Source organism: Aristolochia californica, unplaced genomic scaffold, assembly GCF_029961685.1.
Source record: "Aristolochia californica isolate CCGP_79_NKW_82.1479 unplaced genomic scaffold, dmAriCali1.0.hap1 SCAF_1, whole genome shotgun sequence".
Taxonomy (NCBI): Eukaryota; Viridiplantae; Streptophyta; class Magnoliopsida; order Piperales; family Aristolochiaceae; genus Aristolochia; species Aristolochia californica.
In genome coordinates, this window is record NW_027181770.1 from 81,305 (window position 1) to 104,379 (window position 23,075).

The window sequence follows — 23,075 nt, forward strand, 5'->3', positions numbered from 1 at the left end:
TCTTAGGAAGAATGAATTAGAAATTCCATACACTGAACTAATGGAAAAAACTGCATGATTTTTTTCTAAAAACGGAAGTTAATTGAGCGCACGCTAGATTGCTACATTGCAACATGATATAGAAACCTACAATCTGTAGCTGAAATTCCCATTGATCACGTACTAAGGCCTCTGACAATGACGGGCATGCCAAGTAGCCAAAGCAACTCATGGGTTGGGTGGAGGAAGCTAACCTGATTTTGCTGGCTTAACCGTTTCGTTTTACCCAAAGGAAATGTTCCGCTTAAATTTCTAATACCACAGCCCCCAAAAAAAAAAAAAAATGACATACGAGATAAAGTAATAAACTTTATGATTCTTCATGGATTGTTTTACAAAACAGTATAAATCAAATTCTTAGTCAAAAGAACGTATAGATGAAACACAAAATGCTACATGCTTTATGAAGGCCATATTGCTGTCCGGATGGATTCCAAAAACTTCCCACCTACGAACAGTGCTCTCAGCTAGGAACTGCCACACCCAGGTTTCTGTGATGCAGCAGTTCGGATGTAGCATCTGCTGGTACTACTGCTTTCAGATGTTCACATCATCAAATACCAGTTAATACACAGATACCTAAGATCAGTCTAAGCTGCTGTAATCCCATGGAACAAACTCACGGTGACCACTGCTACCAACACCTCCATCCTCATTATTTCGGCTCTTTTTCCATCTTTTCTTTTCTACCTTTCTTTTCTTTCCACTTCCTTTATGCTTACTTCTTCTCAACTCTTCATCCTGAGAATCTTTGTGTTCCCCTTTCAAGCTTTTTCTCTTCTTAGAAGACAGTACATGCTCTGCAGCAATACCATTCTCTCTAGGAAATGGCTCATCCTCAAACAAATCCCAGTTACATAAGACATCTGAGTCATTTCCAAGTTGTCGTTCAACTGGTTTGCCAGCCCCTGGAAGCAAGTTATCAAAAGTCACTTCTCCATTAGGCCCACCTTTTCGCTTCAATAGCAGTGAGTCAGGTCTTATGATTGTCCCAAGAATGCTCCTGTTTTGGCCCAACGTGCCTATGGTTTTTGCATCAGTCAGCAAGGAGTAGGCCATTGCGAAAGCTGATCTAATCTGAAGAAGTAATTAAACAAAGGATCAATTGCAATAATATCAAGTGGATTTACTTTTACACTTTGAAAAAAAAATTTAAAAAAAGGATTTCAAACCAGCTCTCCATTAAGCACAACACCTAAATAATGCTGGAAAAATGAAATTGCTTAAATATGTATATTAGAAGACACGAGTAAAGATTAAAAAAAGGAGAAGATTGACGGCCTAAGCACAATGAAAGTGGACCATAATAACTTTCGACCATATACATAACTTGGTGTTAATTGAGAGGGGCCATCAGATCTGTGAGGTAACATAAGATCGGAAAGGCACAAGACATATCAACAAATGTAAATGATCAAGCCATCCCCAAGTACTTGCCAACTCGGAATAGAAAAGTATGTGGTCACCATTGCATGTGAAAGCAAATAGAATCAAATGCAGGTATCCTCCAATACCATGTGCCATTTAAAACTCAAGCCTTGCAGCTTCCATAATTCAGATACCTTAATGAAGCAATTCTTATGAACCATAGTGCATAGTTAAATGTTCAATAACAACCCCAACCAGATTGGTACCTAGCAAATAAAATTTTCTTGTCATTTGCAAACATCGCCGTCTTTTTGGTTCTTCATTATTAAAAGTTGTTTCAATCTTCATCTTTAATTCCTCTTGCAATGGCATGGATCGAGCAATTGAACAAGCAAAAACCATATTGAACAACTCAAACAATCCTACCCACACATCTGAATACATGAAAACTATCAATGGGGCCAATGCAGAAGAAGGCAAATACTGAAAAGGTAAAGCTACCTGAAAGTAAGATTACACACCTGGAAATAGTTGAAGGAGTTCTTCCCAATGTCATTGTCCGGTGCCTAATTTATCAAAGTAAAATGACATCAGAGAACACATACATTTTCCAATGAAACCACTTCACCCATCAGAGTAAGCAAGCAGGTACCTGTGGATCTTCAATTGCCAGAAGAAATGGCCGTTTTGCTGTCATAAAACTAACAAACAATACAGAAGTAGAAATAGTTAATGTAAAACATCATATATCAGTCAAATAGACAGTCATCAAAGAGTCATTCTTAAAGAAATATGCCCCAACCAGATAGATTTTAATAGACATATAAAAACTCATTGTTACCCTTTCTCACTCTTCAAGAAAAATGTGTCTGCTGCATTACAAGATACACCTACGTCCCATGTGTTAAGCTTTCGTCCATAAAGCTCAAAAAACTTGACCTGTTTTAACAAACAAGCAACTTCATGAGTAAACTATAAATCCATCACTAAATCTAGTATATCAACTTAGAGAGTAGTCACTCAAGAAAGCAACCTAACAAGAATCCTGTAAACCAATTCAAGTTTAGAGGATAAATCCAGTATTGGGATGCTTTCTAGAGCATTTGATTGCCTTTCCCACTCTTTAAAAATGTCAAGAGTAAAATATGACATATCATGACACTAACTGTTAATATAAGGCATACCAGAAGAATTCCCAAGTTGTTATCTGAAGATGATTTACTGCCCCTTAATTTTTGCACTCTCCAACAAATCTGAGAACAAAATAAAAAACAATAATTAAGGTGGCCTGACCTGAAAAAGAAATAGGAAGTCTTTTAAAGGGTAACTACATTTTTCAAAGAAATTACAGAGTAGGTAATAGTGCTAAATCAGTTACCAGGAGAAAAGATTACTGATCAAATATAGTTCAGAATAGAAAGAAAATTCTCAAGTACAAGATAATGAAGGTTCCATGTTTTCTCCATTTCTAAAGACTCTTTTAAGTTTTTTATTGTTTGAATATCTTTTGAGTTAAGCTTACCTTTAAATGTGCAATTAACATAGCAAGAAGAGCATAAGAACTGATTCCCCCAGAATAGACCTTCAAAAAAAGACTCCAATAAAATCAGATATCGCTATTGGATGGCCTCAAACAAAAACAGAAAATCTTTGAACATACTCTCAAACATACAAATTTTTCCATAAAATCAGAATTTAAACCTCATTCAATTCTCTTTGCTGCAGAAAAACCTTCAATATCAAACACAAGGGCCTCAGAGAAGGTATCCTTGTAACAACATCCTGAACGGAAATAATAATCCACCAATAAGAACAAAGAAATTCTAGGCAACAAAGATGCATAACAATGTCACATAAACTAAAACTAGAGGGAAAAATAAAACCGATGCTTTACTACATGCTAAATACTCGAGGAGGACAGTTAACTCAGTTTTTTGTCCACAGAGGACCAGAAAGAAACAATCACAGACACTAATGCAACCTGCAATCAACCCTGCATAGAGAGAGACTGTTTTCAACATATTGTATGTCTAGACTCTAATAGAAGGTAAAAGAACCATTTACCAACCCAGGTGCAGCAGTGTCCAAATTTGAATTAAAAGCACCAGGAAGGAAGATAGGTATCATTTGTATAAAAATTAAGTTTTTCAAAAAAAAGTTAGGCCATAAGAAGAAATGCTCTGGCACCTTGATAAATTCAGCAGCTTTAGGTCCATTGGTTGCATCAAAACTGGAGCATGAAAAGATTGTGGAGTCAACAAATTGAAATGAATAATAACAGCCATGAATCAAGTACATTGGAATTTCGTGTTCAATTTTAGACATAAACTTCCAGAGAACAAAGGCAAGCATGGACTCCTTCCATAATAAAACTGCAGAATGCAATTGTATATGTCTGCATTCAAGTAGTAGCCGAGAACATAGATCTAGCTTAACGAAAAAATAAAAAATAGATAACCATAACCATAATTTCATGTTAAAACTTAGCCAAGAAACACCGTGGACTTTCATTTTGTACCTCTCCTCAAGAGGTTGCCAGAAGGTCCTCCAGCTCAAACTTAAAAAGTAAATTCAATCAGCTGACCACTGATTAGGGTTTTCCTAACTGTGATCAGGACCCAACCTGTGTTCTTCAAAACCCGGGTAGGGTCGGCTGTGTCAGATCAGCTCAACCCGATCCAGAGCCAGTAATCCTTTTTATTTACTAGTGAACCAGCAATGTTTTATTGCAAGCTTAGAATAACTCCAGATGCTAGGATTCAACAAATAGAATTTTTTTTGGTGCCATCAATCCTTGTAAAATCACTCCAAAGGTGGTCTTGACCGAAAATGTATGTGACACATGTAGCATATTCTACAACTGGAACTTCCCCCCTGGCAGATCTGCTCCTTCTCATGACACAACAAAAAATAAAATAAAATGAAATTAATTAAGACATTGACCTGATATCAAAAGCAACACCACTTTCCCTTTCCAAAAATTTGATGATTGGTACACGAGCCTTGGCAATGACCTGGAACAAACAGAATGAAGAATAATCATTTTGAACAAAATTATTCCAGGTCTTTTCAGTAGGTATTCAATGGATGAAGAGGTTCACCTGTATGTTTTTGCCGATGTTTCGCTGCTTCAATCCCTTAGAGATCGCATATAACCCAATTTGAGGAGAACTGACCTTTGAATCCAATATTACAACCTTGACAATCCAAAAAAATATGCAATGATATAGCCATACAAACCACCAAATTACTAAGCTGTCTTCATCAACAACAACTCGAAACAGTGAAGATCTGAACTTTTGAAAGAAATACATAGTTCAATGAAAGGAACTGGTTCCCTATCTCAGTCACTAGCAATGAGCAAGGGGAGCATGCTAGCATTGTAGACAAACCAAAAGGCACCAAGAATACTGAACAATAATTGTAACTGGGTCCTTATATTTTTTTCTTTGAGACTCAGAAATGATGAGTTCATTTTTAACATGTATAAAATTTAGAGGGATTAAAATTTCAAAAACTAGTATAAGTTCACATTTGGGTAACCATCACCGGCTGATGTGTCCCATGAGGAACATGAAAGAGAGCAAAATACTCACATCAATATCACTAGTAGGCAAATAAAGTCCTGTCTTAAAGGATCCAAATACTTCAACCTGGATAAGGACGATATATTAGAACGAATACAATGTAACCATATGCTGACAAGTCGGTGGTTTTATAGGATAAATTCCAGCCAAAGATAAATAATAAGAATGCAGCGAGATTAGCATGGAAGAGATCACGCGTACTCTGCAATGTGGCCATATATACTTGATAAGCTCAGTGACGCATTGCACTGCAGCAACACGCGATGCTTGCTCTTCTTGTGTAGGAGAGATGAAGTCACAAAAGTCGACTATTTCTACAGAAACACAGGCAAACAATGTAAACCAGAAGAAAATGAGTCCTTTGACAAGAGTAAGTTTCTAGGAAAAGGAATCCTCTCCTACCAATTTTACAACGTAATAAAAGAGCCGGACTGTTTCTGAATTCCTCGAAAACACAGAAGCGAGAAAAGCGCAGGCGCATGTATGAGTGGGATTATACAAGTGGAGATAATCAATGATGATGAACTCTCACCTCAAAGCTTGCTTCCCAGAGAACGGACAGATTAACAGTAAAAAAAATAAAAAATAAAAAATAAAAAACATGGAGACGAGTAATTCGAGAATAACATCTATATTTCCATGAAAGAAGCTCGAAAAGAATTAAGAGAAACCCGCAACAGTACCTTTATGGAGCTGAAGCATAGGGCTTTTAAAGCCAGAGTTGCCCCTGAACCATGCCCGTTCCAAGTTTGGCTCCTCTGGCTTGGGAGTGGGTTCTGGGGAAGGAGAAAGGCTTGGAATATCATCCGGACTCAAAATCCCTGCGTCCAGAGAGAGGTAATCCTCGGCAACGACTTCTGTAATATCGCATGCGGAAGCGAACATCTCGTTGCGGAAGACCGTATACGACTCGGTACGACTGGTTTCTGAACCAGTGTTCCCGGAGAGAAGGCCTACTGATTCGTAGAGAAAGCTCGTCTCCTCCATTACCTCTCCCTAAGAGAAAAAAGTGTGGCTCAGACAAATATTAATGACCGCCTTCGAGTAAAGCGGGCACGTCGGTGGCGATACAATTCCAGGGTTTGTTCCACCCGTCTCCTGTGAAAAATCACCGAACAAAGGGCTGCCGATCGATCACCTCTGACTGAAATTGCGTAGGGTGTCCCATGAACACTAGGATGTTAGTGGTGGGGACAGAGTACACCGCAACCGGGAAACGTTTTTTGAGTAGATCACAGCAAAATTCGCCCGGGTCGACCTTTTGAAAATTTTAGTTTCATTAATGGCCGTTTAAGTATTTAGCCCAAAAACGTTTACTACGCACGCTAATAAGAGGAGGATGGGTTTGAACGCTCTTCCATCCAAAGACTGCACAAAAGTAACAAAAATGTTGGGTAATGCCTATAATATCATACAATATGATATATAAATATTTTCTTTTATTAAACAGAATATATAAAAAATGTTGGGTGGCCCTTGACTATATCTTAGTTTTCCTACGGCGTTGGCCAAAAGCTGTAGTACCCAATGTAAGTGACGGGGGAAAATAAAATACATTTTCCCCTGTTTTAGGCATAATGGGAGGGAAAGTGAATTCAGAGGGGAAAGTGAATTCAGAGCCCCTCTGAATTCACTTTCCCTCCCTCAATTACATCGGGGCTTGAGATGGGCTCTGAATTCACTTTCCCTCCCTCAATTACATCGGGGCTCGAGATGTCGTGAAGGAAGGTTCTGTTGAACGAAAGTTTCGGAGAAAAAAATATTTCTCTCTCACTTGCGATCAACCTTTAGCGATTTCAATAGCCCTCTATGCGATCTGTCTTCGGCGCTCAATTCCCATCCTCTCGCTGTCCCCAGCACCGACGACCTTCGGCAACATCTCTCTCCTCTCTGCAACCTCTCCGACTCCTCCCTCGCTCGCGACCGTCAGAGATTTCAATCACCCCCTCTGTGACCTCTCCCGGCGCTTGACTCTCTTCCTCTCGCCGTCCCCAACACCGACGATCGTCGGCGACTTCCCCTCTCTGCAACCTCTCCGGCTCGATTCGGAAGAATGTAAGATAAAAATTTATTCTTGTTCATCGATGGTTAATTGGTCTTGTAGGTGTTTGTTTGGAGCATTAGCTATTAAAAATTATTATTAGTATTTAATAAAAGCAATATATTTTACATAGCTAAGCATGTATGGGGGTATGTCTCTAATTTGCAATAACCTAGTCCTCGTCCATGGTTGGCTTGACAGAATAAGAAATAAGGAGTTTTGTTGTGTTTGTGGTTGAGAATATTGTGAAGATAACAATATAAGTGAAAATAAAGACAGTGATAATAGTGATAATATAGATACTCAAATAAATACTCAGAGGGAGTCTGCAGTACAATATGCAAGAGCATCATATTATCGAAATGTTTTAGCAATTTAGATGTGGCAAAATTATTGACTATTATGTTTTAATGCCATTAAATATTTTTTGTGTTGTACTTGTACGAACAAATATAATTTTTTATATTAAAAAGGTGATTGAGTTATATTTGTATTATTTTTATTTTTATTATTACGATGTTTGTGTAGTACTCTATGTATTACAATATTTGTATAATTATTTCATATTTAGATATTAAAAAATTAAAAATTAATTACAATTTAAATAATATAAAAATAAATATTTGTTTAATTATTATAATTAATATATATTTTTATTACTAATATTAATTTAATTTTTTGAAAGAGATATCTCAAAATATTTTATTTAATAAATAATCTATTTGCACTTTACACCACACTTTACATTGTGCACATAAACAAGTATTTTACATTGCACTTTCCATTGCGCACATTAACACAGACAATTGCTTTACATTTTATCTCACTTTCCCCCTGCACTTACATTGTGCACTAACCCCCTCTATATACATAAAAATTATTAATTTTTTACTAACTCCTTATTTATATTTTGCTTTATGATATAAATATTTTATTTTATTAAAAAAAGAGAGATTATGGTATAACTATAAAATACAATATTAAATAACATTTTAAAAATAATGCAATTTTAATAAGAATAAAAAAGTTAGGTGTGATGCTTACTTCGGCCTTTGGCTTTGTCACATGGGGCATGAATTTATTTTCATTTAATCAAATTACTAATATATGCATATTTTATGTGTTACTAATGTAATGAACCATCGAATTCCAAATTTGAGGATATCAATGGTTGAATATTCTATGTACATAAATAAATTATTTAATTAAAATATCTAAAACAATTGTTCTAAATCATACTTTATAAAAAAATGACACCGTACCACGAAAATTGCAAACATTGAAAATTACGATTTGCCATAAAAAAAGGTTGCAGCCCTTCAAGGCAGTGGTTCACAATCCACTGTTAAAACAGGGCATTAATTAGAATTTAATTGTTGAATAGGAAAACCCTCAAGCAATTTCGAGTCGCATGGCAACATTTTTATGGCGAAGAAGGATCACCCAATGTCTATCACATCAAAATATCAATTTTGACAAAAAATAAAAATAAAAATGGCGCATTTTGTAGGCGAGATGTACACATTGATATTATGGTCTGATGGCCACGTTATTAGTGGGAAAAACTGTTGCAGCTTTCTGAGGTCCTTGACCAGGTCCGCACGCTATTAGCTTATTCAAAGACGAGTAGTGCCCTCCGTGGTCCACGTTTGAAATTTCTTACGCTGCCCGTCCGCGTTATGGACCAGGTGGTTGGGACTTTGTTGATATATCATCTAAGAATTCATTTTGAATTTTAATTTAATTAAATAATTTTAAATATATTTATATACATTTAGTATTACATGTAATTAAGTTCAGGTTTATTTTTATATTAAATTATATTATTATAATGATAAAATTAAATTATAATATTCTTACAAGATAAATGATATTTTTATAAATAATATAAAATTTAAAAATATTTGATGCAGTAAAAAATTGACTAAGCTCCTTAAACAAAAGAAGCATCTAGTCGTTTCCATTCACGATAGTAAAAGTGTACTTAATAGCGAAAAAAAAAAAAACAAGGGTAAGTAGATAGTAAGTATTGATGTCATATTTTTAAGGCAGAAGAAGAAACTATATAGTTTAAAGATACTTCATATGTAGTATTCAATTCTAATTTTTCTAAAAGATCGTATACCCTCTTCTTCTTTATTGTATAGACCAGATTGATGTATTTTAATAAATAAATAAAAGTACGAGCTAAGACCGTATAAATACACCCATTTTTTTTAGTGTAACCATCTAACTGGATTGTCAGCTTTGATGTACGGACCCACAGGAATGCAGGAGGATATCCAGCAAGGCATTCGGACATTCGGATCTTAGTTCAACTTACAGCATCCAGATATATACCTTAATTAGCGAGCCGCTCGGTGAATTTGCGACATATTTAACCCAAAATGACGTCTTTGTAATACCTGGAATCTCTGGCGCCCCTTTTCTTCTCTCCTTTTCCCCTTTCAAAAACGAAGAAAAATATTTTTTCAATGCTTTTCACCTTGGAGGATATATAATAGAGAGGTGATGCTCCAGTAGCCGGGGTTGTTAGATCTTCCGTCGTATCATATTCTTCGACGGTTAGCGGTCCGAAACGTTGTATCTTCGTCTCCTATTTCCGTTTTCTGCTTCTTGCGTATTCAGATCTGTAATTTGTGGTGTTTGAGCAGGTTTGGATCTCCAATGAAGCATTTCCTCTGAATCGGTTGCTCGGAAGGTTTTTGGCCGGAGTCGTTTGGAATTGAGGATATTTGGTTGCTTTGCGGCATTTTTTGTAATCTGGCGTTCAGAGGATTTTACAGGTGATTCTGTTTTCTTCTCGGCGTTTTCAGGTGCTGTGCTTGTTACAAATAACCTGACGAATAATTTTATATTTTTCGACTTTTTGTTATTTCATTTTTTAACTTCGAAGAAATCATGTTTTCACGGAAATTTTCCTTAATTATCATATTTTGTGCCTGGTATAGCGTAGCGAACTTAATTTGTTTGACACTTTTTTCTTTAAAAGAAAATACAAAGAAGAACTCAATTTGTTCTGTAAGACAGTGGGGGAGTAAATTCCTGAAAATTGTTCATGTTTTTAAAATCAAAAGAGTACTATATTGCTATTCTCTATTTTTCGTGGACAGGATCATAAATCCGACAAGTTACTTGAGCCATGAATTTGCCAGTGATTTCGATCCGTGGAGCCCAGTGTCTGTCAGTGGTCCGAAATCTCAACGCAGTTATCATTATTAATACTAACAAGTTCAGTAATCATTGGAGTGTAAGAACTGTAGAAGCTGATGCAGACTCTGGGACGTAACTTATCCTTTCTCGGAGTCCAGAGCGGAGGCCGCTGGAGCCGCTGGGCAAGTGGTTCTTTCTTCAAATTTGATATTTCAAAATCGTATTATGCTTTAAGACTGTCTTTTTATCGGAGTGATGGTGAGTATTTGGGAATGAGAGAGATTTCCGGGTGAAAGTTTCAAACGGGGCAAAGAAATTTGCGCTGTTGGGTCGATTTTTAAAATATCTATTATATCGTCATTTCCGGATCTGTTTCAGCTCTACCACCTTCCTCCTCCCTCCCTCCCTTTACTTCGTCATCCGGTAAATAATACCGAAAGAAACAAAGCTTTGGAGACGAAGTTTCCCTTTTCTAGTTTTCGTCCGTTCGCTTATTAGATAAGCGAGGAAAAACCAAGTCCACACGGGAACGACGTCTACTGGACCACTACGAACATCAAATGTATCCCCTGAATTGGATGTTTTTGGAGTCGAGTATCCGGTCGAGCAAGCGCGATGCACCCGACGAGGCGAAAATTTAAAAATAATTATATCATGTGACACCTGGGTTTCCACTAGCATTCGCCCAGTTCGGATTGTGTGATTGATCAAAATCCTCAGCCCTTTTTTTCGTTTGTCTGGCAGCAGTCGCTCACCTTGGTGTCGTCTTTGTTTGTCTTCTCTTGCAGGCACGCAGGACCGTCATCCCCTAGAACCCTCATGCCATGAGCCTGCGATACCGGCAGCCGCAAGCCCATGGCCAGGGTCATCGTGCCCCGGCCGCCGGCCCGGACATAGACGACGAGCCCTACAATATCATCCCTATTCACAACCTCCTCGCTGATCATCCTTCGCTTCTCTATCCGGAAGTCCGCGCTGCCGCCGCTGCTCTCCGGGCAGTGGGGGATCTGCGCAGGCCCCCCTTTACCCCATGGCGCGAGGGCATGGACATTCTCGACTGGCTCGCCTCCTTCTTCGGCTTTCAGCGCGATAACGTCCGGAACCAGCGAGAGCACCTTGTCCTCCTCCTAGCAAATTCTCAGATGCGTATCACCCCACAGCCGGACAATATTGACGCCCTCGATCCTGGTGTTGTCCGTGACATCCGAAAAAAGGTCTTGCGCAACTACACCCACTGGTGCGCTTTTCTCGGCCGCAAGTCCAACATCTGGCTTTCCCATCGCAGAAGCGACGACCACCGGAGAGAGCTGTTGTATATCTCCCTTTACCTATTGATATGGGGGGAAGCTGCGAACCTTCGTTTCGTTCCCGAGTGCCTCTGCTACATCTTCCACCACATGGCTATGGAGCTTAATCGGATCTTGGAAGGCTACATTGACGAGAACACCGGTCGGCCTGTCCTGCCTACTGTCTCTGGTGAGAACGCCTTCCTGACCCAAGTGGTCACTCCAATTTACAACACCATCAAGGCCGAGGTGGAATCCAGCCGGAACGGCACAGCTCCGCATTCTGCCTGGAGGAATTACGATGACATCAATGAGTATTTCTGGAGCCGAAGATGCTTCGATCGACTCAAATGGCCGATGGATCTTTCCAGTACCTTCTTTGTCTCCTCCAATAGAAAGAAGGTTGGGAAAACAGGTTTTGTGGAGCAGCGATCGTTTTGGAATGTATTTAGGAGCTTCGACAGGCTCTGGATCATGCACATACTGGTACTACAGGCAGCGATCATTGTAGCATGGCAGGGGACTACCTATCCATGGGACCCCCTTAGCCACAGGGATATCCAATTCCGTTGCCTCACCATCTTCATGACGTGGGGGGGGCTCCGCTTTCTCCAGTCTCTTCTTGATGCAGGAACCCAGTACAGTCTTGTTTCCCGCGAGACGCCTTGGCTTGCGTTTCGGATGGTGTTGAAGAGTCTTGTTGCTATCACATGGACTATTGCATTTTCAGTTCTTTATGTGCGTGTACTGAACCAGCGGAACCAGGATGGCGAGTGGTCTGCGCAGGCAAACAGAAGGCTAGTCAATTTCCTTGAGGCTGCGTTGGTATTTGTCATTCCCGAGTTGCTCGCCCTGGCACTTTTCATTGTTCCATGGATTCGGAACTTCATTGAGAAGAAGAATTGGAGGATCTTCTACCTGGCAACTTGGTGGTTCCAGAGCCATATATTTGTGGGTCGTGGTCTCAGGGAGGGACCTCTGGACAACATAAAGTACACTCTTTTCTGGGTCATGGTTCTGGCTGCAAAACTTGCTTTCAGTTACTTCCTTCAGATCAAGCCTTTGATTCAACCAACTAAAGAGATATTGAATATCAGGGATATAGATTTCAAATGGCACGAGTTTTTCAGTGATACAGAGAGGCTGGCTGTTGGGCTATTGTGGTTGCCGGTAATTTTAATATATTTCATGGATTTACAGATTTGGTACTCAATATTTTCTTCTCTTGTCGGGGCACTTGTTGGGTTGTTGTTACACTTGGGCGAGATTCGAAATATTAATCAACTGACGCTTCGGTTCCAGTTCTTTGCCAGTGCAATGCAATTCAATCTAATGCCCGAGGAACAATTGTTCAAGGAGAAGGGGAGTTTGAAGAGCAGATTTTATGATGCAATTCACCGGCTGAAACTGAGGTATGGGCTTGGCCGTCCCTACAAGAAGATCGAATCAAACCAAGTTGAGGCGAATAAGTTTGCATTAATATGGAATGAGATAATTGCCACTTTCAGGGAAGAGGACATAATAAGTGACTGTGAGGTTGAGCTCATGGAATTACCTCCGAATTCATGGAATATAAGGGTTATTCGGTGGCCATGTTTGCTCTTGTGTAATGAGCTTTTACTTGCTCTCAGCCAGGCTAAGGAGCTGGATGCCTCAGACAAAGTCCTTTGGAAAAAAATTTGTAAGAATGAATACAGGCGGTGTGCTGTTATAGAGGCTTATGATAGCATTAAGTTCCTGCTCCTTGCAATTATTAAAGATGATACTAATGAGTTTTCTATAGTTTCAACTCTGTTTGATAAATTTGACCATGCCCTTCAGCTGGAGAATTTTACACAGCTGTATAAGATGACAGTGCTGTCTAATGTACACTCCAAACTTATCACCCTCCTTGATGCTTTGACTAAAGACAAGAAGGATCTGAACAGAATAGTTAATACCTTGCAGACCCTTTATGATATAGCTATCAGAGACCTTCCTAAGGTCATGAGAAAGATTGAAGAACTTAGGGAAGATGGACTGGTCCCACAGAGAACAAATTTGTCTGGTTTGCTGTTTGAGAATGCTGTAAAGTTACCTGATGCTCAAGATTTGACCTTCTACCGGCAAGTTAGGCGGTTAAAGACAATTTTGACTTCCAGGGATTCAATGCATAATGTACCAAAGAATCTAGAGGCGAGGAGACGGATTGCTTTTTTCAGTAATTCTTTGTTTATGAACATGCCTCATGCCCCCCAGGTGGAGAAGATGTTTGCTTTTAGTGTTTTAACTCCCTACTATAACGAAGAAGTTCTGTTCAGTAAAGAACTGCTAAGAACTGAGAATGAAGATGGGATCTCGACACTATTTTATCTACAGAAGATTTTTGATGATGAGTGGGTAAACTTTCTTGAGAGAATGCATAGAGAAGGCATGGTTGATGATGATGAGATCTGGTCTACGAAGTTGAGGGACCTCCGTCTTTGGGCATCATATAGAGGCCAAACCCTTAGCAGGACAGTCAGGGGTATGATGTACTACTATAAGGCTCTAAAAATGCTGGCTTTTCTTGATTCTGCTTCGGAGATGGATATCCGGGAAGGTTCAAGAGAACTTGCATCTTTTGGTTCTATGAGACATGATAGTGCAAGAATGGATGGTGTGGACTCTGCTAGGTCTCTTTCTTCTCAGAGTTTGGGCAGTGACAATAATAGGGTCAGTATCTTATTCAAAGGCCATGAGTATGGGACTGCTTTGATGAAGTTCACTTATGTGGTTACGTGCCAGATCTATGGTACCCAGAAGGCCAAGAAGGATCCACATGCTGAAGAAATTCTGTTCCTTATGAAAAATAATGAAGCCCTTCGGGTTGCTTATGTAGATGAGGTTCACACAGGGAGGAGCGAGGTGGAGTACTACTCTGTCCTAGTAAAATATGATACTCAATTGCAGAAAGAGGTGGAGATATATAGAATCAGGTTGCCAGGACCATTGAAACTTGGGGAAGGGAAACCTGAAAACCAGAATCATGCCTCTATTTTTACCAGGGGAGATGCAATCCAGACCATTGACATGAACCAAGACAATTATTTTGAGGAGGCTCTGAAAATGCGAAATCTACTGGAGGAATTCCCTAGATATTATGGAATTAGAAAACCAACTATATTGGGGGTGCGTGAACATGTCTTCACTGGGTCTGTTTCATCTCTTGCTTGGTTCATGTCTGCCCAGGAGACAAGCTTTGTCACACTTGGGCAGCGGGTTCTGGCAAATCCTTTAAAGGTTCGTATGCATTATGGTCACCCTGACGTGTTTGACAGGCTTTGGTTCTTAAGCCGTGGTGGTATAAGCAAGGCTTCTAGGGTGATTAACATCAGTGAGGACATATTTGCTGGATTTAATTGCACTTTACGTGGTGGAAATGTGACCCATCATGAGTACATCCAAGTGGGTAAGGGAAGGGATGTTGGTCTGAATCAGATCTCCATGTTTGAGGGAAAGGTTGCTAGTGGTAATGGTGAGCAAGTACTGAGCAGGGATGTCTATCGGTTGGGTCACAGGTTGGACTTCTTCCGAATGTTGTCATTTTACTACACAACTGTAGGCTTCTACTTCAATTCCATGTTGGTGGTACTCACTGTCTATGCCTTCTTGTGGGGCCGCCTTTATTTGGCTCTTAGTGGGATCGAGGATTCTATCATGAAGCAGGCTAACTCCACAAACAACGCCGCTCTTGGCACAATTCTGAACCAGCAGTTCATCATCCAGCTTGGTCTCTTCACGGCATTGCCTATGATAGTGGAAAATTCTCTTGAACATGGGTTTCTCAGTGCAATCTGGGACTTTTTGACGATGCAGCTCCAGCTTGCTTCTGTTTTCTATACCTTCTCTTTGGGGACTCGAACCCACTACTTTGGTCGGACCATTCTCCATGGAGGTGCAAAGTACCGAGCAACTGGGCGTGGTTTTGTTGTGCAGCACAAAAGCTTTTCTGAGAACTATAGGCTATATGCTCGAAGCCACTTTGTGAAGGCGATCGAGCTTGGAGTGATACTTACTGTTTATGCCTCACACAGTCCAATTGGAAGGGACACTTTTGTCTACATAATTATGACAATCTCAAGCTGGTTCCTTGTGGTGTCCTGGATCTTGGCCCCTTTTGTTTTTAATCCATCTGGCTTTGATTGGCTCAAAACTGTCTATGATTTTGATGATTTTATGAACTGGATTTGGTACAGCGGAGGGATATTCACCAAATCTGATCAGAGCTGGGAGACCTGGTGGTATGAAGAACAAGATCATCTGAGAACTACTGGCCTTTGGGGAAAGCTACTTGAGATAATTCTTGATTTGCGGTTTTTCTTCTTTCAGTATGGGATTGTGTACCAACTTGGTATTGCTGGTGAGAGCACAAGTATAGCAGTTTACCTTCTATCTTGGATTTATGTGGTTGTGGCACTTGGTATTTATGTACTGATATCTCATGCCCGGGACAAGTATGCAGCAAAAGAACATATCTATTACAGATCAGTTCAATTCTTCGTCATTTGTCTGACCACACTTGTTATCATCATATTGTTGAAGTTCACTGGTTTCAAATTCATAGATCTGCTGACAAGTCTTTTGGCCTTCATTCCTACTGGTTGGGGTATCATATCTATTGCCCAAGTGATACGGCCTTTTTTACGGGCCACTTGGGTGTGGGGGACTGTGGTGTCAGTAGCTCGGTTGTATGATGTATTGTTTGGGTTGGTTGTTATGGCTCCAGTGGCACTGCTGTCTTGGATGCCGGGATTCCAGTCCATGCAGACGAGGATCCTCTTCAATGAGGCCTTCAGTCGTGGCCTGCAGATATCCCGTATTCTAGCAGGCAAGAAGTCGAATGTGTCATAAGGTAAATTCTCTGAAACACATTTTGAAGGTTTGATTCTGATTTGTTCATTCTTTTTGATCTTCCTCTTTTTGTTTTACTTGTGAATTTATCTGAGTCATGTTAATAGTATTTATACAGTTTGCATATTAATATTATTTTGGATAATTGACATTTCCTTCTCTTTTGGATTTTGGAATCAATTTTGGTTCTGTATTTTGGACATATGGGACTAATGAGCCTTCATGCATAAGTGCATGTTTTATGCTCCCTTAAGTAGTGCAGAAGGAGTTACTTCTTTCAATATTCCTCTTTCCGGCATTGAGGGCAAACAATGTGGACTAAGCCAGAAAAGCAGGTTGCTCCATCGTGCCTTTATAGAGAGAGAGTGAAATACTTGAGCCATGGTATTTGAATTTCCATTGAAATATTTTATGTGATACGTTTTCATGGAACACCACCAATTATCACAACCATTGTTTTACTTATAAATGTTGGGGGCCGAATTTTTCGTATTAGTACCAATAACACAAAAAATATTAGTTTTGATGCAAGGTGATCTACTATTTTAATATGTATTCTCCTTTCCTGAGTGGTTTACTTCCCCTGCAACTAAAATTTAGTTAGCAAGAATTTCTTCTTGGTGAGAGGTACAGTTGCATTGTTTGAACTGACTCGGCTGCTGTAGACACCATCATGGTATACTAGGCTTTCAGTGTTAACTTTTTTACATGTGAAATTGTTGAAAGCAGATATCCTACATTCTGTGACAGAGTCTCGATGATAATGTTCCAGATAAATATTATCTTATTTGAAGTTGTTGAACCCGCATTGCCCTTTATCCAGGAGTCAGTTGGTTTTATAGCCTTTGTTAGAGATTTTTTTGCTACCTTGGTCTGTGGCACCCAAAAGATTTTCTCACTAATCTGGATTTTGCAAGCTTACAATATGGGTAAATAAACATTGGCCTAGCTAAGAACCAGTGTATTGTTGTTGGGTTGAGCCTGGATTACTACTTGTTTTCAAGCTAGTGTCTGGAATGTCTTGCCAAAACTGATGGTGATTGGTGTTTTTTGTGTCTAGATTATTGCTGGTGGCTGCTGTTCCATTGTAGCTGGACAAAGACTCTAGTGATGATTATTATTCTCCTATTCGTGTCAATCTATTTTTCCTCTGCAAACCAGACTTATCAATCTGGCTAGTCCACTCTAGGAAATGTTGGAGCCTTTACCCAGTAATATAGTGACAGAGTGTTTTCTATTTTCTAGGTGCCTCAAACAAAACAAGGAAGTTGTATAAGCACCAGAGGCAACTTATGCTGCTCTTTATGGAGTAGTGTTTATATTATTGAAGCAAGGGTTAATTAACAATGAACTCAAATTTAAAAATAGTGTCAACTTGGGATCAGAAAAATAAGATACGATAGAAGAAAGATTAAGAAGTAAAAAAATGTTACTTTTGCACGCCACCGTGCCTAGTCATGAACTTCTCTGCTGTTGTACTGAACAACTGTAAAGGTAGGCCTGAGATGTCTTTCTTCTGATGGAGCTTGCAGACATCTAATTTTCTGTTGTTGCAGATGTTGTTTTCAAATTTGTGCTCAGTATGAACTGAGACCAGCAAAGTTTTGTTACTGAACTTTCATATCACTTCACTGTTCTATTTCTTAACTTTGATGGTTGGCTTGTACTTCTGACTGTTTATTGGTTTTCTTAAGCCTCAAGGTTCTTGAGTTCATGCTGTCTGAGCAATTTGTCCAATGAGATTTCTTGCTGCTGGTCACCCATTAAACCATTAAATTTGACATTTCATCATTTATGCACTCATTGGTTTCACTGGTTTTATGAAGTTGGTGGGAGCGTTTGTTCCTACTATGGCACTCACTTTTTTGATGCATCTCTTGTGCTGATGGTCACTTACATAATGTTGGATCAGCCGAGATAACAGAATGTTACTTGCTGCAGTTTTGCAGGTCAGAGATGTAGTTATTAGGAATCAGTCCCTTAGCAGGAACAATAATATTTTCGAGGTTATGTATCATATCAGCTGGGTTTACCTTCAATATAACTAGAGGTTGGTTTTTTATTTTTTTTCTCTACACCCTTGTAATTAATTTGATTTGATTCTGCGTTGCGTTTCTCACGTTATTGTTGTACTGTAATTAATGGTCCTTAGCTTGTCATGTTTCTCTTCAACTCCTGGTGTCTGCTATTCTTTTCTTTTTTAACGGCGAAAAGTTGATTGAGTAGTCAAAGATGAATTGAAACGTTTTACACTATTACTGTATTTGTTGCGAAAAGAATAGGAGGTTTAAAATCTCTTTAAAATCATTCCCACAAAAAAAAAAAAAAAAAAAAAAAGACGTAACGTACTGTGGTTTATTTTTTTTTCTTTTACGTTTATAACCTTCTGAAGTAACGGATTTGACAAAGATGGGAGCCTTGAGCTGCTCTATTCGAGATCTATAATGCTCTGTTTTGCTGTTTCATCTTCTATTACAGCAGCTCCGGTCATATTTTATTTAAGATCGTGCAGTTCTACACTAATCAATACACGTATGGGTGTAATTAAGCCGGCAGCTTATTGTTGGCTTACTACGTTCCCGATATCAACCCTGGAGCCAAACTGGGTTTTACGAGAGCCAAGCCCAGCAAAGCCCAAAAGCTTGTCTGGGTTGGCCTATATCTCGCATGACGATTTGAAATTGTGTACGTCCTGGCGATGGTTTTTCTACCCATGTGTCAAGTTGAATTTGAACAGAGTACGACGCAGTAGAATTATGCTCAATCAGTTCCAAGTAAGATGTTCAAGCCTCAACATCATAGTTTAGGCTCGATCCCTTCCTGTATTGCTGACTTATAAAGCTGCCAGCGAAAGTGATTCATGATAGGATCCACATAAGTGCTGGATAGTTAAAAGTTCTAAGAGATGGCCACCAGAATGAACAATATCCGACACTTTAAGCTCTATAAACGACAGAAACAGGAATTTTGGCCGCAGGCAGGCAAAGAATAATGGTTCTTTTCAAATTTCACCTCAAGGACTTCATGGTAAACGCTTTGTAATTTTTCCACGGAGTATGTACAGGGTAACGAATTGTCGCTTTACCCTCTCAGATGTACCCGACTTTCGCTCCTTTTCATGTCTATTACTTGCCTGGAACCATTGCCATTTTTATCACAATTCGTATGTCCAGTCTCTGTAAAGTAGGGAGGTGCTTGTGCATCTCCCCTCGTCTTTATATGTTTCCTTGTTTGGAAGGGGACAAACATAAACCCTGGTGCACAAATGGCCTCATCCCACTCACCACAATCTAGAAACAGGGCGAAAGAGAAGAGAAAACATAAAACCGAGTTCCAAATCTGATTACCACTTTTCCTGGTTCCATCGTTCCTATCCAGCAATTTCGAAAGAAGAAATTCTTCTGCATAATCGGAGCAGCCTCAGACGTGATAGTAGAAGTGATCGAGACCTTTCATCAGCTCATGTAATGCCCAAACATTCCGAGGATCAGCCTTGCTTTCCTACTATCACTGTCTTATGATGGGGGAGGGAGACGAGACAGACGACGGAAATTGTGATGTACAGAGAGTGACAGAGGGGGAGAGGACATAGGCTCATAAGCAGTGGAAACAAATGGGTGTGGGCTCCAGAAATGCGATAATCATTTCACCTAGTTGAAACTGAAAACAACCACACTCGTTCCCATCTCTGACGACTGGCTTTGTCTTTTCGTCTTTTAAGCAGGAAAGAGCGGGTTCGACAAAAGAAGTCTTGTACCTTTCACCCATTTCACCCACCACTCCGATAAAATTCCCGTGATGGGAGAGGATCATGGGAGAGACTCCTTCGAATACAGAAGCACAACGGTGTTGGTCACATCTCAAAATTCAGCCCATTAAAATTTAGTTAAATGAGGAAGAAGATGGAACACTCGCGTGCATCCTCTTCTATTCGTCCAGATCGAAACCCACCCAAATATAGAGGCTTAGCTTGGGGAAACAGAACAAAAGAGTCATGATTGATAACGGAAGCTGATGTTTAGCTTACGAGTCCATGACTTAATTCTGTTACCTGAATGGATCGTTCCAGAATAGAGAACTTGAAAAAAAAAAACAAATCGCCGTTGCCGGGGATCGAACCCGGGTCACCCGCGTGACAGGCGGGAATACTTACCACTATACTACAACGACTCGTCGTAATTAACTAGCGGTTAATGAAAATTCATACCTTTTCCTATAACAATCTATTTTTCATTAACCGAAACACTTTCAGAAGCATAATAAAACGATAGTGCATACATAGAGGACGGCCCAAGACAAAGAAGCTCCGGACAAACGCAGTAATTGAAGATTTTGTAAAGAGCGGCAAACACAATGTAACCACACCTAAATTCACATACTTCCGAACTATTTTAATAGTACCAAAACGGGGAAATCCTGGTTCCCTGCGCAAATCTAACGGCAATCGAGTTTCAATAGGTCCACATGCAGTCAAGCTCAGAGTGACCCATCAACTGATGAGCGGCTCTGTCCACCTTCTGTTCCGAATCCATCCACAAGTTCCCCGAAGAAGCGCACACTCCATTGTTGCTGTAGTTGTTGCTATTGTTCATCAGATGCTCCGTCTGGACTGCAGCAACTCCGGGGAAGAAGAAAGGCATTTGAAGATTGTCCTGCAGTGATCGCAAGCTAGGGAAACGGCCACCGCCAGGACCGGACACGGCGGAGGAAGACGCCACCATCTGCTGAGAGACGGCGCCGAAGTTGGCAATGTTGGAGAAGCAGGGTACGTGCTCCCTCGTGCTCTCACTCTCGTACGAGCAGCTCTCGCGATCCGTCAAACCCGTGAAGGGCGATGAGTCGAGAAGGGGGGGCAGCGATGACGACGATCGTGGTGACCCCATGTCCGCGTACGAGGAGCCTCCACATCCCACTCGTGCCTTTTTCCCGCTACCGCTGCTGCCTCCGCTGCTCTTCCGGAAAACCCTGGAGACGACCCATTCGTCCTACTTGCACCAAGACGAGCAGAATTAGCGGTAATTCAAAAAGAAATCCCAGAGACGACGCCATTGAAGGGATGTTTCAATCAATTGAATGATGAATACACAATATTGCACATTTAAATTGCAAATAACAAGGTCTGAGTGACTTTGTTTCCTTTTCAAGTCATCAGGAAGTCGACTTACAGGCAAGTTCCAAGAAGGAAAACGTAAGAAAGTTATAAACAAGAGGGAAAACAGCAGAAATGAGTGATAGTTCATGAAGCTTCAAAATATGAAGCTCGGCAAAAACAAGAAAAGAGAACAGAGACTAGCGCGGGTTTCATAGCCGAGAATGACTAAGAGATCGAAAACGCGAAGAGCATACCTTCGAAGTCCTAGAGAGATAGTGGTAAGAAAATTTTCCTTCAAGACGATATTCGTGCATGACCCAGTTACTCTTTTCTCCCTTGGGAGCCCTCCCCTTGTAAAACACCAGAGTCTTCTTCATGCCCACAAGAGAACCTGTCCTGGAGCTATAGATTTCCCTGTCTTTCCCAGTAGCCTTCCAGTAACCAGCTTCTGTAGCTCTGTTGGTACGAAGCCCGGTTGGATATTTCCGATCTCTAAGACTAAAAAAGTACCACTCCTTTTCTCCCATCTTCGCTTTCTCTGCATAAAAAAGTTTCTTTAGAAAGTAAACTACTACCGAGAGGTTAAGCAGCACAAGGAAACGATGCTTGCCTGGAAGCTCCCATGGCTCGCATTTGTTGAGATCGACTTCAGCTATCGCTCGTCCAATAAAGCTGCTGTCTATGACCTTCTTCATCAGGTAGTACGTTATTAGCTCTTCATCGGTAGGATGGAACCGAAAACCCGGGGGGAGTTGGGTTTCTGCGCTGTCGAACTGATGGAAGATTTCCATTGCAACCCAGGATCGCAGTCGAGAATGCAGTTGAACACGATGAGGTGAGTTGCGGACTTAGACCAACTTCCGACTACAAGAAACCTAAAGACGCCAATTTGAGAACAAGATGATGAAACCTCTACCTTTTTAAGCAACAGACCAAGCCGTGAAGATCATACAGAGACCATAAGAGATGGGGAAAAATAAACCCAGATGAGACAAAAATAGAACCGCAAACCTGCTAGAAATCTTATAAAGGTTATTGCAACATGCGATTCCTGGAATTACGTCTGTTCACAACCTTTCATATCACACCCAAGTGCCAGAACCGAGGGAAGGTACTGAAAACCCTAAGGAAGTTTCAATCCATACTCACACGGCTATTTAGACAAACACTTCTCTCCCTCTGCCCTCCCCGACGCCTGCAACTCATATATTGAATCCATAGCCGCCTGAGTGGCTTCTGTTTTGAGTATGCGTGCGTGCGTGAGAGAGTGTGCAGGTATTTCTCTGTCAGTGAAGAAAGTGAAAGGGGGTACAGAAAGTAGTTTTAAGACGGGAAGATTTGATCGTCTTCCGATAAAGCTGCTACATATCTCATCTGTCAGTACAGTACAAGATTAAATAATCATACTCCACAGAGCGACGAGGTAAATCCATGCCCATCTTTTTCTCCCCGTCTCATTCGGTTGTTTTTTTATTTATTATTATCGTTGTTATTTTTTATGCTGTTCCAATATCGTACCGCAAGCAGGTTTTTTTCTTCTCTTGACAGCTTTAATTCATCGATGACACTCTACGGCATTTAAAAGGACTTGATCTTATGTTTTTGTTTCGATGAAAGTGGAGTTCGTCGTCCAGTAT

The 23,075-nt window shown here is 40.2% G+C and overlaps 3 protein-coding genes and 2 non-coding genes across 7 annotated transcripts; 2 read left to right on the forward strand and 3 right to left on the reverse strand.

Annotated features, from left to right (window-relative positions):
- Positions 1-393: 393 nt before the first annotated feature.
- On the reverse strand, positions 394-6,119 carry LOC137954791 (uncharacterized). Its single transcript, XM_068801698.1, has 13 exons — positions 5,678-6,119; positions 5,196-5,308; positions 5,004-5,060; positions 4,509-4,604; positions 4,351-4,421; positions 3,595-3,637; positions 3,109-3,189; positions 2,930-2,989; positions 2,592-2,660; positions 2,249-2,346; positions 2,060-2,108; positions 1,929-1,973; positions 394-1,116 (listed from the first exon to the last, which is right to left on the reverse strand). The coding sequence occupies exons 1-13, from the start codon at positions 5,979-5,981 to the stop codon at positions 625-627; spliced, it is 1,578 nt and encodes a 525-aa protein (XP_068657799.1). The 5' UTR covers positions 5,982-6,119; the 3' UTR covers positions 394-624.
- A 3,319-nt stretch (positions 6,120-9,438) lies between these two features.
- LOC137953462 (callose synthase 12-like) lies at positions 9,439-18,518 on the forward strand. Of its 3 annotated transcripts, XM_068801042.1 has the most exons (5): positions 9,439-9,599; positions 9,690-9,821; positions 10,977-15,013; positions 15,134-16,347; positions 18,288-18,518. In XM_068801042.1, the coding sequence occupies exons 3-4, from the start codon at positions 11,013-11,015 to the stop codon at positions 16,344-16,346; spliced, it is 5,214 nt and encodes a 1,737-aa protein (XP_068657143.1). In that variant the 5' UTR covers positions 9,439-9,599; positions 9,690-9,821; positions 10,977-11,012; the 3' UTR covers position 16,347; positions 18,288-18,518. The 3 variants fall into 3 exon arrangements, with proteins under 3 accessions (XP_068657143.1, XP_068657072.1, XP_068657012.1); XM_068800971.1 differs by having other exon boundaries at positions 9,439-9,606; positions 10,977-16,347; XM_068800911.1 differs by having other exon boundaries at positions 10,977-16,347.
- On the forward strand, positions 13,972-14,050 carry LOC137965406 (small nucleolar RNA J33). The gene has a single exon (XR_011116068.1). It is a non-coding gene; the product is annotated as a small nucleolar RNA J33 (small nucleolar RNA).
- Positions 18,519-20,444: 1,926 nt separating the features above from the next.
- TRNAD-GUC (transfer RNA aspartic acid (anticodon GUC)) lies at positions 20,445-20,516 on the reverse strand. Its single transcript has one exon. It is a non-coding gene; the product is annotated as a tRNA-Asp (tRNA).
- Positions 20,517-20,578: 62 nt separating this feature from the next.
- Positions 20,579-22,384, reverse strand: LOC137953661 (protein CUP-SHAPED COTYLEDON 2-like). The gene is made up of 3 exons (XM_068801158.1): positions 22,049-22,384; positions 21,693-21,976; positions 20,579-21,331 (listed from the first exon to the last, which is right to left on the reverse strand). Exons 1-3 carry the CDS (start codon positions 22,227-22,229, stop codon positions 20,798-20,800), a joined length of 999 nt encoding a protein of 332 aa, XP_068657259.1. The 5' UTR covers positions 22,230-22,384; the 3' UTR covers positions 20,579-20,797.
- Positions 22,385-23,075: the final 691 nt, after the last annotated feature.